We start from the raw sequence: 17,797 nt of genomic DNA on the forward strand, positions 1-17,797 counted from the left end.
TCCCCTTTGAAAGGTATCAAATCGGAAAGGTATCAGTAAGCTGGCCACCTTCACAAGGTCAGAGACCCTGAGAGGGGGGTCATGGTATTGCATCTACCAGAACCAACAGGAAACCAGCAATCCCCCGGTACTGGTGTTTTCAGAAGCAAACCAAATCTCACCTTCAGCAAAGTGTCAAGCTAGAGATGTGATCAACAAAATCCATCCAACTAGCCAAATTCCATCTCCACCTTTCTGAAGCCGCGTCTGACTGTTCTGAATACATCCATAGCAGTTGTTCAGACAGCACGGGCCGTTGATCATCAGCTGTTTGGGTACAGTTTTTGGCACACCGTCACCAACGGCAGATGAAAATTTCAGTTGTCCCCCTCCTGGGGAACTTGTTTTTCTTTTCTTTCCTTGGCAGCAAAACGTCTCTAATAATTTATTCTTTCAACATCTGGTGCACAGATTAACATGTTGGGCTAACGGTCCAAAAATGGAAAGGCAATTCATTTTCATTGTGCTTTAATAAAATAACCAAGCGAGGTGGGGGGAAGTGGCGTGTCAGAAGCACTTTAAAAAACAGTTTTTCTCCGCTCGTGTTAACCAGCACGAGAGCCATCGGGTGGATTATGGATTATTACTTAGCCAAAAGACTTGCCTTTCAGCATCTCAGGGAAGATAATTAAATGTGTAGATAATAAGCCCAATTTTCAAACCCAGGAACTCTGAAAAATGCCAGGTCGTCACTTCCCCGTTGATATCTGTGCTTTGTATTTCTGGTCCTATGGAGCTTTTTCTTCATGAATAGAAACCCTATGGAACAATCTCTCAAGGCATCAGTCAGCAAACCCACAGGGCATGTCCTGTGACACATGCTTTCCCTGCTGACTACACCCTCACTGGCAAATGGTGCTTCTTCCATCATAGGAAGCTGCATTTTTAAAGACTTGTGCCTTTCTTTCTTTCTTTCTTTCTTTCTTTCTTTCTTTCTTTCTTTCTTTCTTTCTTTCTTTCTTTCTTTCTTTCTTTCTTTCTCTCTCTCTCTCTCTCTCTTTAGGGAAACCACAGGAGATGGGCAGAGAAGGGAGAGGGGTGGGATGCCGCCCAGGGCGGGAAGCACCTTGCAACACTGCTTACCCCCGCCCCTGCAGGGAAACGATGAGTTGCTCCCTGTCGAATGCAAGGGCTCGTGAAAGCCTGGAAGCATCTCGCGAGATGACAGGGAGCTCTCACGAGATTTCAGAGCGAGATCTGGCCAAGATCTTGCAAGAATTGTCCCAAATGTCATGGGCTATATAGACAGCAGACGGTCTTTGATGAGGGGCCATTTCTCAAGGAGGGCTCATCTTGGCAGGAGTCTGATGACTCATGCTAAGGCCCACAGCAACAACTTCTCAAGGGCATTGTGAACGTAACAAGCCCTGACTAGGAGAAGGAGCTCCAGACTATTGAGAACTCTGAGGCCTAACTGTGCCGCTTAAATCCCCTGAATGTAGACCCATTCCCCCTGTTCGTGGACCATAATAAATGAATGAATGAGAATCACCCTACCCCAAAGAGGAGCCTGACACTTCCTTCCTTCCTTTTGATTTACTTCAGATACGTATAGGCCACTTTTCAATCTAACACAAAATCCCCAAAGCCATTTAAAGTAACAACATAAAACGATCTGTTTATAATGGTATCTTAAGAACCTTTCTGGTGGGATCTTTTACTTATTCATTCATTCATCCGATTTTTATACCGCCCTTCCAAAAATGGCTCAGGGCAGTTTACACAGAGAAATAACAAACAAACAAACAAACAAATATAAATAAATAAATAACAGATCTAGTTTATCAGGCTTATAGGCACCTGTCTTCTTTTATGGCACTCAAGGTTCATACAAAAAGTTCCCAAGCAGACTCCCATCCAGGCTCTGACCAGACCCCGGCTTGCTTAGCTTCAGCAAAGTGGCAGCTTCACACAAGGGTGGAGCTATAATTGGGCAGACGGGTTCGAAAAACCTGAGCTGCCCAGCTGCCAAGAGCCGCCTGGCTCGCCCTCCGCCCAAGCGGCAGCCCGGTTTCATTTCCAGCCAGCATTGCTGTTGGTTGGGTATTTTCTTCCTCAAAGAATTTCTTCATCATTGTTGGCTGGGAAATGAACTCAGGAGGGTCACGCAGGGCCTTCTGGCCACTGGCTATGCCCCCTGCTGGTGATATCACACATATGAGCTGCGTCTGGTGTGCACAAGGGACCACTGGGGAGAGGGATGAACATGAGACTACAGGAGGGGGCCTGCAATCAGGACTCCTCAGCTGTGATGGACCAATTCTAGAATGTTCTACTGGACATTCCAGAATATTCTAGAGTGCTAACTGGCACAGAGTTCCTCCCTGCACTCCACCAGATGTCTTGCTACTCTTATTAAAATTAAGACCTAAAATGTGGGAAGAGACCCTAATTTGGAGTCCAGGCTAGTTAAGGGAAATGTTACATAAGACACATGGTGCCCAAGGCAGAGCAACAGCAACAGAACATCGTGGCTGAAACAACATTACCTACCATAACCGTGAAAAATCAAACCCTTGGCAACCCATTGTTTCTAGGCAACCAGGAACTTTGCCGCTGTGAAGAACAAGAAATGCTAAAGACCTTTAAAAAAATAATAAAGCTTGTTTTCACAAGAAGCTTCTGGTAATGCATAGGAGAAAAATCAGTGAAACACGATCCAGTAGGGATGTGCAAATTGATTCAAATCCGAGTAGATTTGATTTGAATCTGGGTGAGTTGAGTGATTCAAATTCGAATCGAATCACCCCTTAAAAGGACAATTCAATTCAAATTCAAAACAAATTTTTGAAATTCAATTCGAATTTGATTCAAGAGCCATTTGGCACCTTTTAAAAACCATCCAGGCTCCCAATTGGTTAAAAAAGACACCAATATAGGGTCGAATCAATTCAAATCTGATTTGGATTTCAATCAAATTTTTGGACCAAATTCAAATCTGATTTGAATTCAAAATGAATTGGAAAATTCATTTCATGTACATCTCTATGATACAGTCTGAAATCGGTGTGTCTTATGATACAGTCTGATATGGGTGTGTCTCCTATGCCCATATGAACATACTTGAGGTTTAAGGTCTGCCTCACAAACCCTGATCTCCAGCAAACCACTGTCCCAGATTCCATTTGTGGAGACCAAGATCAAGGCCTTTTTGGCAGTGGTACCACACTGCTTCTCATGCCCCTCCCTCATGGGGGTCCTCTGGGAACCTTCATTGGTAGGTTTAAATAGTCAGTCAAGGCATTACTGTTCCAAGAAGCCTTCAGCTGAGTGTTTTTATCTGGATCTGAGTGATGTTGAGGGGTCTGGAAACCAAGTCCTCTGGGGAGCTGTTAAAGGAGCTGGATATATTTAGCCTGGAGAAGACTAAGAGGACAAATAGCCAGAGTCAAATATCGGAAGGACTGTCACACAGCTTGCTCGTGATGTTCCTGAAAGCAAGACTAGAGGGGGGCTGCCCTTGTGGTAGCAAGCATGAATTGCCCCCTTTGCTAAGCAGGGTCCATTCTGGTTTGCATTTGAATGGGAGACTACATGTATAAGCACCCTAAGATATTCCCCCTTAAGGGTGCAGCTCTGGAAAGAGCATCTGCATGCTTGCATGCAGAAGGTTCCAAGTTCCCTCCCTGGCAGCATCTCCACGATAGGGCTGAGAGAGACTCCTGCCTGCAACCTTGGAGAAGCCACTGCCAGTCTGTGTAGACAATACTGTGCTAGATGGACCAAGGGTCTGATTAAGGAACAAGGGTCTGATAAGGCAGCTTCCTATGTTCCTAACCAATGGGTTCAATGAATCAGGTTACAAGTGAACGTTAAAAGGGTGTCATGGCTGTCGCAGGAGAGCAGTGTGCCTCATGCAGTGATGGTGTCAGAGCTCCCTGTGGAAAGGACTCTGCTCCTAGTGGATGCTGCCCCTAGCGGAGACTTGCTACACTGCAGTACCTCTAGAGTTTCCAAGCCTTCTGCTGGCCACACTCTGTGTCACTGGCTCTCCTGCAGACAGGGGCCGAGTTCAGACAAAGTAGGAAAACAGAGGTCATTTCACCTCCGGTTTCTTTAGCTCCTGAGTACTCACCTGGCTTGTTCCTCCCTCCGGCCTGACCCTCTGGCTACTGATGACTACTCAGCTCTGACCCTTGGCGTATTCCTGACTTCTGGCCTTGACCTGACCCTCCTGGCTCCTGTCTGCCTGCCCAACTTCCCTCCTGGTGAGTTCCCAAATCTCCCAGTCCTGCCTTTGGACTTGCGCCCCCTAGGAACCACTGCCTGTCAGCTGCTTGACAGAGGGGCTCTCCTGTGCTGAAGGTCTTCAGACCATTGGATGGCCACCTCTCAAGGATAGTGGAAGGAGAGCTGGTCTTGTGCTAGCAAGCATGACTTGTCCTCTTTGCTAAGCAGTGTCCACCCGGGTTGCATATGAATGGGAGACTACATGTGTAAGCACTTTAAGATATTCTCCTTGGGGGATGGGGCCACTCTGGGAAGAGCAGAAGGTTCCAAGTTCCCTCCCTGGTAGCATCTCCAAGACAGGGCTGAGAGAGCTTCCTGCCTGCAACCTTGGAGAAGCTACTGCCAGTCTGTGTAGACAGGACTGGGATAGATGGACCAATGGGCTGACTCAGTATATGGCAGTTTCCTATGTTCCTATGATAGTGTATCAGATTCTTGCACTGAGTTGAACAGGGCTGCTCAACTTCAGCACTCCTGCAGATGTTGGCCTACAACTCCCATAATCCCTGGCTATTGGCCACTGTGGCTAGGAATTATGGGAGTTGTAGTTCAAAAATAGCTGGGGGGGCTATTGAGTTGAGCAAGCCTGGAATAGAAGGTTGGACTAGAAGACCTCAGAGGCCCCTTCCAACTCTAAAATCCTATTATTCTAGTTTCAGAAACTGAGTCAGAAAAGATAAGGCTGTGAAGCATACACACACACACACACACACACACTCCCCAGCAACCTCCTATGGTTTCTGTGAAAAATTACAGAGCCACCCAAAGCTTATCAGGCGAAAGCAGGAGATGTGATGTTCTCCCCAATTGCTTTTCCCTAAGCCTTCCTCTTGTCCTTTGCTGGTGATAAGCTCTGCTCCACAGCACCAGGTTTGATTTATGGCTACAAAATATGTCTTCGTTGTCACCATCTGATACAAGGGGCCAATTCCGGATGCAGTTAACGTGGGAGGTTCAGGAAATCGCGGACACCAAGACTTTTTTTCTAGATTTTTCCAGGACACACAGTTTGGCTGTGTAATTTATAATTTTCTAAGAGCCTCTTGAGACTTAAGTAAATAACTTTTTCAGAGTTATTGTGGAAGTCACCACAGCTTCCACAAACTCAGTAAATGGAAAAAGGAACGCCATCCATGAAATAAATAGAACTGAGTTGCATGAATGACTCACGAATGAGTCAGCACCGATCTAAGATCATAGACAGATCTTTCATTATCACCCCATAGCCACAAGCGGGTCATACTTGGTATTGGGAACACCTGACATATCACAAAGTTCAGAACAGGCTGTCAGGTTCGCCATCATTCTTCTCCAGAGAAAGATGCAAAACGAGATGAGCGGGGGAAACAGAAGTGGCAGGCAGGATGGGCTCTTTCCCCCAAGCCTGCAGTTTGTAACCGTACTGCAGCTGCCACATGAGCATGGATCAGTTTTAGAGTTGGGAGGGGACTTGAAGGTCTTCTAGTCCAACCCATATAAGGAGCTGATGCAAGAAAGTGATCAGGTGATACATGGAGCCAGCTGGATCCGATCTGCCCCTACTTAGCTCCTCGGGTCAGAGTCACCAGACAGATTGCCAGAGTTCGTTTATCTCTGTCTTTCTCTGCCTGACATTTCCCTCGCACCCCTGGTCTTGGGAGGAGAGCTGGGCTGGTGGTAGCAACCTTTCACTAAGCAGAGTCTGCCTTGGTTGCATTGGAATGGGAGACTACATGTGAGCACTGTAAGAAATTCCCCTTAGGGGACGGGGCCGCTCTGGGAAGAACACCTGCCTGCTTGCATGCAGGAGGTTCCAAGTTCCCTCCCTGGCAACATCTCCAAGATAGGGCTGAGAGAGACGCCCAGTCTGTGTAGACAATACTGAGCTAGATGGATCAATGGTCTGACTCGATATAAGGCAGCTGCCAATGTTGCTATGTTCCCTCCTCTTGCAATCTCTGAACCAGGCACACAAATTTGGACATCTGTACTGTATCAAGGGACGAATGCGCATAATGATTTTTGGCAACATCTGCCCTCCTAGAGGTGGAAAGTAGGTGGTAGCATTGTTGCACGGACAGCTTTCTCTGTGTTATCACCCCTTCTGTATCCCTACCCCCAAATTATTCTTTTTTACAAAAGGAAAGGATTAGGGTCATGGTTAGGGCAGAAATGAACAAATGGTTGCCCTCTCTTCATGAAGGCATCTTTGGAGAACATTCCTGTGCCACGGCTACTCACAATTTTTAAAAAAAAAACGGGTTTGCAGAGTGCTCACTCTGCAAACCCAGTTTTAGGGGAGGGGTACTTGAGCGAGTTACCCGCTCTAGAACCACCGGGCTCACAGCCGTGTCCAGTGGTTCTCATGATTGCAGAAAATCAGACTAGCAGAGGCTAGCCCGGTTTTCTGCGATCGTGAAAACAGCCTCACTATGTAGCATTGCAACATTATCTTTGTAACATGATGCAACATTATCTATCTATGTAGCATTGCAACATTATCTTTGATTAGCTGGGATCATACATGTGACTGATCCAAGAAAAGAAACAGCATTTAGGAGGGGGAATGAAGCCAAAGCAGCTGATGCCAAGGGAAACCATGGTGCTGAGCTTTTTTCTTTACCAGATGAATATTCTCACAAACTGCTTTTCAGGAGGTAGATTCTACCTCACCAAGATAATATTCTCAACTGACATCCCCCCCACCCCAGAAGAATATGGATTACAGCCTCAGTATTAAGTTCTGCCAAGTTTCCTTCATAACTAGAATCTGGACCCACAATCCCTCCTACTTGCAAAACTTGATTCCATGAGAATACACTTCCACACACATTGCTCTGGGGGAAAAGAAAGAGGGCCACAGTTATTCTTTGAAATGAAAGCCAATTTTTTCAGGATGCCAAGATGTGGGCGAGTTCCAAGAGATCCTGAAGATGGCTGGCATGCCAGCAACACTACACCAACAAGAATATAAAATTGTCCTCTTCCAGCTGGGCTGAGTAGGATACTGAGGGGAAAATGAGCAAGCATGTGGCAACAGGGAGCGGATCTCAGATAGCAGAGCTAGTAATGAGCAGCTGGTTACAGCCAGTTACTTCAGGACCTGGGAGAGCTCACAGGGACAGCAGGAGTAGTTCTAAGAATGTAAAATAGAAGTGCGCCTTTATATACCCAGGCAAGGTCTGATGACTGCAAGAATCCTGCCTCTGTAGTGTGAATGTAATGGATTTAAAGGGACGGCTCTCTGGCTTGGAGCAATGCAATCTGGCATTCTTGGGTGGCTTCTGGTTCTGCCTTCTCCAGAAGGGAACCATGGGAGAGCGAACAGGCTTGGGTGTTGGATGGGCTCATTCAGACTCCTTTCCCAAAAATGTCTGAGCTACCAGTTCAAAATTCAGTCTGCTAGACCTGCTCCCCAACCAAATCAATGGGAAGTTAACTCAGATATATCAGGTGAATTATGGTGTTGTCAGATCTCAGGGACAGATGATCCCAAATTTGATTGACTGATTAAGTGCCGGTAGAAAGTAGGTTCCTATGTTCCTATTTCTATCATGACTGGCACTGGCTCTTCAAGGTCTTAGGAAAGTATATTTCCCAGTGCTGGGTACCTGAAACCAGTTTAAGTGGCAGTGAAGGAACCTGGGATTCTTTCTGTACAGACTATGTGCTTAACCAACGAGCTATGGCCCTCCCCGATAGGGGGATGGGGGGGTTAAGTGCATCCTCCCGTGCCCTTAAAGGTGGACACACACACCCCAGCCATCAAACCTTCGAGCTGGCCAGGGTTCGAACCTGTTTGGAAGCCCATAACAGATTCATGCACATCCCTACTGATGGTCTGACTCAGCACAAGGCAGCTTCTTTATATTCCTATGTATTCTACCAATAAGCAGTGCATGATGGTAACAGCCTTCCTCTGACATTTGTCCCCAGCTTCTAGTATTCAGAGGTATACTTCTCCTGAACGTGGATGTTCTACACTCAGAGACAGGAAAGGCATAGCATCGACAGAAGGCACTGACCTTTGATTCTTTGCTTTGTACAAACTGAGCCCTGCCTGTACAGGGAGAATTATCTTAGGAAATAAAACATGAACCCCTGCTGGTAACTTTTGAAAGTAGTTATTTATTAAACTGAATGCTGCGACGCCGTGATTTAAAACTAGGCAATGCAAGTACTGGAAGCAGGCAGGGGGAGATCTGAAGCCCTCCCCAGAACAAGGGCTCAGTAGTTTGGTTTGGAAATGAAGTTCCCAAAACAAGCCAGCTCATTTATTTCAATGAAAATGCCATAACTAATTGTAGCATATCACCACGGTGTGAAGCAAGGAGGTTCCATTAACAATAGCAAGGCAACAGCTCCGGAAGAGCTATTACCATGTACTGGACCCATAATCCCCAAACAGAGAAAAGATTTACACAAAAGACTGTAATGGTTTCCAAGGAGCTGTTACTGTACGCAGGTAAATAAAGCCTTATTGAAATACATTTTGCTCATTTAAACCTTTTTGATGCAGATGCAAATGAGCAGGAAAGGACCTGGTTTCGTTGCATGCAGAGCAAGGAACTGGGCTCAACCAAAAGTACTTCCTTTTGTAGGGGTATCATTTTTGGCAGGGATGTACCAATTTGCTTCTGGGCCCAGATCACAGTGTTGATTTTTGCAAACCCAGGCCCAAATAATGACAGGACACACATAGCTGGAAAAAACTAGGGCCACTTTACTGAATATTTACACAACCTGCAATGAGGAATCTTAAGTCAAGTGCAGGTATTCCCTATGTGGGTCAATCTCATAGGAGGTATTGCCCACAGGAAGGCGAAAGACCAGGCTTTGATTTGGCTCGGTACCCAGTCCGAACCCAGTCGGAGAGGAGAGCTGGTCTTGTGGTAGCAAGCATGACTTGTCCCCACAGCTAAGCAGGGTCTGCCCTGGTTGCATCTGAATGGGAGACTAGAAGTGTGAGCACTGCAAGATATTCCCTTCAGGGGATGGAGCTGCTCTGGGAAGAGCAGAAGGTTTCAAGTTCCCTCCCTGGCTTCTCCAAGATAGGGCTGAGAAAGATTCCTGCCTGCAACCTTGGAGAAGCCGCTGCCAGTCTGTGAAGACAATACTGAGCTAGATAGACCAATAGTCTGACTCAGTATATGGCAGCTTCCTATGTTCCTAACCTCTTCACTACCACGAGGTTACCCCCGTTGAGGAGATGGATGCCAGCTCCACCCAGGTCAAGAGGCACTGAGCAGTGATAGATAGATACTTTATAGAGCAGTGTTCGCTGGCATGCATCTGAGTGGGAGTGGTTCCAGCCTGAAAGTCTCAAGATAACCAAGCCTTCATCCGTATTCCCACTCACCATAACGGCTCTCCAGCCCAACAGCAATGTCAATTAACCCACCCTGACCTGCACTCATCCGCAAAGTGACCAGTTAATCCCAGGGACTGCCTTAACCAAGTCAGTGCGAAGTAGGTGGGAAAAGGCCCCAACATTAGCCAATCAGTCGAGACCCCAAAATTCCTACTTGGTTCCAATGGTGACCGGAATATCCCTCACCGAGTCCTCAGGCGGGTGGGAGGGTGCCTGCCCATAGAGCAACTGAAAGACCGAGCAAAGGACCCAACTGCTTATGCAGCCACTCCTTGCACGTGATTGGTCCACCAGTCTCATGTGCTGGGGGACTAAAATGGCGGCCTGCATGCCTATCTCCTGGGCCGGTGCCACAACTCCACCCTCTGCTTATCCCATATCTCTGCTAACACAGCAAAAGGGGTGGAGAGCAGATTCACCTATATAGCCTTGGACAGGTTGGAACCCACGGACCTTAAGGACCCCCTCTGCCAGTATGAGCCCACTCTTCAAAAGTCTAGTCAGTGAGTTTACCTTCCATACCATCTTGCAGGAAGTTGGCCATGGACAAACAGGAACTGACTTTTACTTCATTTGTTCCTTATTTATGCAATTTCCTCTCTGATGGAGTTTTTGGAAGGGGAGTAAGACACACCTCTTCTAATAGGCTTTTGGGCAAAAATGGATCTCAGTGGATATTTTTCTTCTTTGTTTGCTGCTGATGTGTAAGAACTGGTCTTGTGGTAGCAAGCATGAATTGTCCTCTTTGCTAAGCAGGGTCTGCCCTGGATTGCATTTGAATGGGAGACTACATGTGTGAGCACTGTAAAATATTCCCTATGGAAGATGGGGCCACTCTGGGAAGAGCACCTGCATGTTTGCATTCAGAAGGTTCCAGGTTCAGAAGTATCTCCAGGTAGGGCTGAAAGAGATCCCTGCCTGCAATCTTGGAGAAGTTGCTGCCAGTCTTGTAGACAACACTGAGCTAGATGGACCAATGGTCTGACTCAGTAGAAGGCAGCTTCCTACGTTCCTATGTCTAAATACTATATTGCTGATTTTTATGATGTGAACCTCCTTTGAACCTTTCAAAAGAGCAGTTACATAAATATTTTGCTAAAAACGAAATAATGTCATCCCATTCACAATGGGATCCCTGACTGGCTGAGATCACCCAGGAAGGTGATAGAAGCAGTAACCGGGAATGGGGAGAAAATGAAAGTAACAGCAGCGAAGGAAAACAAAAGCATCCAACCAGTTAAAGAACAAGGCAACTATTTTACAATCAACACATTTTTTTCCCCAGGAAATCTCCCTGCCCTGTTGCTTATTTGTAGACAGAAAAGCAAAATGGGATACTGTGTAGTGAAATCCTAATACGGAAGATTGTTTTTAAACAAGATTCTTACCATTGCAAGTGGAACAATCCCAGAAAATGTCACTTGGCTGACGAAGATCTCAGAGACCACCAGGTCACTCACAGTGTCATCACGAGGGTATTCCACCTGCCAGGTGATTTGCTGAGCACCCACAAGGCCACTGCTGTTGTCAATTTCAAAGTCCATCTGCAAGATCTCAAAGGAGGAGAGATTCGCCCTGGAAAACAAAAATTTAAAAAGGAAACTTAAAGGAGAGCATTTAATCTTTTTTCAAAATCAAACCTTTGTATTTCACATTTGCGCATGTCATGGTGTGGGGGGGGAGCGAAACATTCATTTAATAAGAAAACATTAGAGAAATGCAATTTTATTTGTATACTTATTGATCATATTTTTATATTGCCTGATATGTACATCTCTAGGCGGCATACAAATTTTAATATTAAAAATCACAGATTAAAATGTATAAAATACAATAAAATATAAAAATGACTTATTAAAATTATTAAAATTTTAATAATTTAATAACAAAAATCAGGAACACACCACTTCTTCCAATGATCAAATATGGTTGGGGGAAGATTAGGGGGGGGGGAGAGCTGGTCTTGTGGTAGCAAGCATCAATTGTATCCTCTGCTAAGCAGGGTATACCCTGGCTTACATTTGAATGAGAGACTACATCTGTAAGCATAAGATATTCCCCTTATGGGGCCGCTCTGGGAAGAGCACCTGCCTGCAGTTGCATGCAGAAGGTTCCCAGTTCCCTCCCTGGCAGCATCTCCAAGATAGGGTTGAGAGAGTCTCCTGCCTGTATCCTTGGAGAAGCCGCTGCCAGTCTGTGAAGACAATACTGAGCTGGATAGACCGATCAATGGTCTGACTCGGTATAAAGCAGCTTCTTATGTTCTATTAGCGAAGCCTGTTACTGTGCGATCACTTAAATCCAGCCACCGGGGAAAAACCACCGGGGTCTTTTTGGATCCCAGCCGTGCCATGGCACCAAATCCAGCTCTGAAGCCTGGCTCTTAGCTTTGGCTAAGTGTGCAAACGTGCCCTTAACCCGGCTGCCGGGATGATTGATCCGTGCAGGTTACTTGCAGCTCGCACTGAGAGCTGGATGACCTGGGGGAATCCCCCAGTAGACCGCACTTGGTGTGCAATGCACTGTGGGAGAGATACCTAGAGGCCAGGATAATTAGTCCCAGCCTCAAAGCAATCTCCCCGGGTCCACACTGCACAGAGCAGCGAATATTGTGTAAGGGTGCACTCCGCGCTCCCACAAACACAGGGTGATTGTTTGGGGGGAAGGCAAGGTCTGCAATACCCTCTCCCCACCCGCCTACCCAGTAGGCTGTGTGAATGGCCCCCGTCTCTTCTGAAGCACGGTGTTATTCTGTGCCCCTTACTGAATATGCGTATGCTCCACATATCCCTATTTACCAGGGAAAGTGCCTATGTCACCAACACTGAATGCTTAACACTGCGTTAACTACTGTATTTACCAGAATCCAAGACTATGTTTTTTCCAGGGTTGCTCTGTGTGTGTGTGTGTGTGTGTGTGTGTGTGTGTGTTGTTAGAAACTGGGGTTCTTTGCTGTTAGAAACTTAATTCAAAGTCCTCTTCCTTTGGGGTAAATGCAGGTATAACCTCTATTTTTAAAGGGGCCATCTGAAATACAGAGAGGCGATTCTCACGATCGCCAGAAAGCAGGCTAAGGGAGCCTAGCCCGCTTTTTGGTGATCGTGGGCTGCAATGGGAACTTCGCGGCCCCCGGCAGCAAACCTCGCTAATTCCCCCGCCCCTTAGCCAAGGTTAACGGAGCAAGCACTCCATGAATCTTGGCATTTTGCTCGCAGCATGTGGCAACACACGAGTAGACCCCCGACTTGCAAGCAGCCTCCAGGGCTCGGGGGTCTCTCCAGGATGCCCCACACACTTGCGGAACTTCCGGGGGGGCGTGCAGCCCCCAATCTCCGCAGCCCCCGCCAGCTCCATGATGGAGCTGGCGGTCATGTGGGCGGCTGATCCGGCCACCCAGGGCTGCCTGGCGATCGTCTGCAGGGAGAATGGGCTCCCCGCTAACCCTAAACCTTACAGCGAGTCTCCTTGATTGTGAGACTCGCCACACTGTCACCTTCTGTTCAGGTAAATACGGCACCACATTGACCTAAAAGGACTATTACAGTGATTCTCAAACTTGGGTCCTCCTTGTTATTGGACTTCAACTCCCATAATCCCCAACCAAAGGCCACTGAGGCTGGGGATTATGGGAGTTGAAGTCCAATAACACCTGAGGACCCAAGTTTGAGAATCCCTGGGCTATTATGTCATTAAATGACTTTTCATGGGGGCCTCTCAGACCCCAATACCTTGGAAGAGCAAATATTTCTGTCCCCTCCTTTCATTCACACTAATTGGGTTCTAAGTGCGTGTCAGGACGCCATGTTACCTGGTTGCTTGGGTGGCCCTGTGGAGAGGAGGCTGGAGGAGGGCATGGCATCCCTCTTCTGAGACTTCCATTCCCTTTAGGGAGCAGTAGGGATGGGAAGAGTACTGGCTGGTCAGATCCCAGTGGGGTTGAGGGGGCAAGGCAGGGAGAGCTGCAGGGAACAGCTCCAGGGAGACAGCTGGCTTGGGTGGGGCAGGAAACAGGAAGCGGGTGGGGCTGAGAGTTGGCTTGAAGCCCGGTCAGCTCTGCACTGGGTATTTAAAGACAAGGCAGCTGATGAGGAGGGGCTGCTTCTGAGTATAGGAGCCAGGAGAGGGAACTGGCTGAATGCAGCAAAGCCAGGAGGAGGACTCAGGTGACAAGCTCACCACCTCCTCTGGCTGGGGGTTGCTCCAGTCATTCAGGAGTTTAAGAAGGGCTAGGAGCCCACCTCATCCCCTGGCAGTGCTATCTTATAAAACCCTCTGATTAAGCAAGCACACACACAAAATGGAGAAGGCTGAAGCATTAAAAGCAAAAAAGAAGAAGTATGTTTTTATTGAAGATGAATACCTGAAGAATGAAGGAACACTGGTTAGAGGGGAGGTTTTCCCGATTTTACATACCCGTTTGGGTTCATTTGCGACTCCAGCTGCACAGAGGGATTAAGGCTATCCGTTTCCAAATACCCTGGCGTTAAGGCTGTGAGTTAAGGATTGGCCATGCTTGGGTCTTTTTTGTCCCTTCTCTCAGCAGCATATTTGCATACACCAAGCACTGCTAGCATTTCAAAAACAAGGTGAGTTCTTCATCCTAATCGCCTCTTTCTTTCTTTTTTAGCAGCACTGCAAAAACAGCTGTACTCACCTGTCAGAGCGGATCTGCTCTAATTAGGCTTCATGTTCGAAAATCTCCTTTTCCGCCAGAGAAATGGCTCACAAAGTGAGCCCACCTGCCATTGAAATGTTTCATGCATTGGCAGTCACTGAGCTCCTGAACAACAGATCGTGACGATTCCTCTGTGAGCTAGATGCTCTATTTTATTCCTCTATCTTGCAGACAGCTAATATAGCCGAAGTGCTCCAGTATCTGGGACACCAAATCCCCCATGGAGAAGACGGCGATCAATCCCCGGCCTTTGTCCCACGTCTCTTCCCAGGTCGCAGCTATAATGAACCAGCACTAACACTTTCCAAAGTGAATCTCTTGCCTCTCTCGTGGTCCACAGCCCTTTTGCTATCTCTGGAGCCTTTCTTCTAACACTCACCCTATGACCCATGCCTTTCCTAGTCTATGAAGACTGATAGGTACTTCCTTCCTCTGGCTTGGGAGGTTACTAACTGTCAGTTCAATTCATGTCCATAGCAGGCTCATTCGGGAGCTCAGCAACATCTCTAAAATGCAAGAGAGAGGGGAAAGGCTGATGGAACTGGACCAAATGGAACCATCTTCTCAGTCTTTGAGGCAGGCAGATAATGGCCCAGCCTAGAAACCAGTTGAATCATCAGGATTACATTTCATCCCATGCCATGCAGAACCTATGAGCAAGGAGCCAGCCAGGAAAGTGTGTAGAAGTTGAACTACAGAGAGTAGAAGGTCTTTCTTCTATTGTCCAGAAGGAAACCAGGCTCCTCGTATTTATACCAGGCCTAGCCCTGAATGGCTTAGGTCTGAGTTACCTGAGAGAGCACCTTTCTCTACAAGATCCCCACTGCTCATTAAAATCATCAGGAGGGGTCCATCTTCAGGTGCCACCAGTTCAAGTGGTAGCAACCTGGGATTGGACCTTCTCAGTTGTCACCACTGGGTTGTGGAATGTGCTCCCCATGGATATAAGAGGCCTTCAGGAGCGCCTGAAAGAACCATCTTTTTAATGATATCTACTTTTAATTTTAATCCGGTTTAGATGGGGGAGGTTATTTTTAATTGTTTTATTATGTGTTCTTTATTTTAATAATGTCAACCACCTTGAGCCACTTTAGGAAGGGCGGTATATAAACTGAATGAAAAAATAAATGAATACGCACATAGCAGAAACATCACCATAAATAAATTATAAAGAGCTCTACAGGTGTTTTTAAAAGTCCAGGAAAAGCTCGGGAAGCTTCTAGGATTAGAACGAGGAAGCCAAGGCTCTGTGCGGAGCTTCCTCTTGTGGTGAGCCACCAGGACGACAGATTGTCTGTAGTCTCTCAAATCAGTACAGAGGCGGGGTCCGTGGCCTCCTGCCTCATGGGGGAGGGCTCCAAATGCTCGGGGAGGGGCCTTCTCAGAGCCCTGATGCCCTGTTGCTGCTGCCTGGCCCCTGCCACTATTTCCCCTTGGTTGCCGCTTGCCTGCTCCACTCCACTCACACGCACACCGGGCAGCGCCAGCGGGTGAAGGCGGACCTCCTTGGGCCTGCAGACTGGCCTCCTTGGCCTGTCAGCATGTGCCATAGGAGTTACGGAGTGTCGCATCCCATGACGTCAAGAGATGTGACACTCCGTAACTCCTACTGTGCATGTGTGCAGGCAGAGGAGCCCTGTCTGCACCCTGCCACTACCAGGGGTGGGTGAGTGGGTGGCCTGCACCACTCCACTCACACACCTCCGCGGTGAAGAGGGGGAAATAGCAGCGGGGGCCAGGCAGCATCAGCGACGAGAGGTATTTAAAAATAAATAAATAAAGGGGGGCCTTGCAGCGGTGGGGGGGATCCGAAGCCCTTCAGCCTCAGGCACCAAAAATACCTAGGTGTGCTCCTACCTCAAGGCGGGATGCCCCCAAATAGCAGTTGCAAGGGAGAAACAGCAAGAGATTGGACTTGCTTTCATTGCCTTCTTGTGGGCTGCTCGGGGGCATCTGGTGGGCCAATAGGATGCTAATAGGATCTGGTTTTTGCCAGGGTTTCAGACAGGAGACTTTCCCAGTCCTACCTGGAGATGCTGCCAGGAAGTGAACCTGGAACCTTCAGCATGCAAAGCAGATGCTCTAAAACTGAGTTATGGCCCCATCCCCTAAAGGGACTATCTTACAGCAGACAGCACTAAAATGTAGTCACCCATGCAGATACAAACCAGGGTGGATCCTGCTTAGCAAAAGGAGTCTTCCCCAGCACAAAGCAGATGCTCTATCGCGGAACTATGGCCCCATCCTGAACACTCCCATGTGAAGTTGAACATTCTAACCATGATCTCCTGCTGCCATTTCTGCCTGCAAACCATGTAGCTACAGAACCCCTCCCCAAACTTACAAATATGCATATTCATGAGTATGTGAAGCTGTTACCTACAGAGTGAAGGCACTGGTTCATCTAACTCAGTTCTGTCTACTCTGACTGGCAGCAGCTCTCCAGGGATTCAGGCAGGAGTCTTCCCCAGCCCTACCTGCAGACCCCGGGGATGGAACCTGAGATCTTCTGCCGATGCTTCTGCAGACTGAGCTGCAGCCACAACCAAGTCAAGGATTGCCAGTTGTTAAAGTGACTCTCTTCATCCAGCCGAACCTATCCAGGCGGACGTCCTGGACAGGAAGTGCTATACAGCCTTCTTGGGGAGTCTGGGATTTTGCCTGGGCAATGACAGACTCTTCTTCAGTGGTTGTCTATGGCTCATATCTGCCAAGAATTGATATGAATGTCAGCTGTTTGGTTTGGTCATCATCCTGACTGAAGCAAAGACATCCAAACCCTGTATGAGATACTCTTCTTCATCCTATTCTGGTATTTTATTACTTACTTACTTACTTACTTACTTACTTACTTATTTATTTATTTATTTATTTATTTAACAAATGTATATACCACCCAAAACTTATGGCTCTGGGCAGTTTACAACAAAAATGGTACAAATTAGAACAGAATTAAAACAGCGGAACAATTCACAATTTAACACAATGTTAAAACTGTTAAAAACTATTAGAAACTGTAAAGCTGATTAAAAAACAGGGCGAACAAATGTGTCTTAATTGCCTTGTTAAAAGCTGTCAGAGATGGGGAGGCTCTTATTTCAACAGGGAGCACATTCCAAAGACTTGGAGCAGAAACCGAGAAGGCCCGTCCCTGAGTAGCTGCCAGATAAGCTGGTGACAACTGCAGATGAACTTCTCCAGATGATCTTAACAGGCAATGGGGCTCATGGCAAAGAAGGCGTTCTCTTAAATACCCAGGGCCTAAGCTGTTTAGGACTTTATAGGTTATAACCAGCATCTTGTATTTTCCCCAGAAACTTATTGGCAGCCAGTGTCGTTCTTTCAACACAGGAGCAATATGGTCTCTCTGAGATGACCCAGAGACCAACCTGGCTGCTACATTCTGGACCAACTGCAGTTTCCATACTATGTACAAAGGCAGCCCCACATAGAGCACATTGCAGTTATCCAGCCTAGAGGTTACCAGCCTATGTATCACTGTT

General features: G+C 47.2%; 1 protein-coding gene across 2 annotated transcripts in view; it reads right to left on the reverse strand.

Annotated features, from left to right (window-relative positions):
- The window catches only part of TMEM132B (transmembrane protein 132B), a 322,459-nt gene that overhangs the window by 87,553 nt on the left and 217,109 nt on the right, over nucleotides 1-17,797 (reverse strand). Inside the window, exon 4 of one of the 2 annotated variants that reach the window (XM_053280195.1) lies at nucleotides 11,008-11,194. In XM_053280195.1, the coding sequence (XP_053136170.1) occupies nucleotides 11,008-11,194 (187 nt within the window). Of the gene's footprint in view, nucleotides 1-11,007; nucleotides 11,195-17,797 lie in introns of those variants that run through there. The other variant, XM_053280196.1, reaches the window with a different exon arrangement.

The sequence above is a fragment of the Hemicordylus capensis genome, chromosome 15 (genome assembly GCF_027244095.1).
Source record: "Hemicordylus capensis ecotype Gifberg chromosome 15, rHemCap1.1.pri, whole genome shotgun sequence".
Taxonomy (NCBI): Eukaryota; Metazoa; Chordata; class Lepidosauria; order Squamata; family Cordylidae; genus Hemicordylus; species Hemicordylus capensis.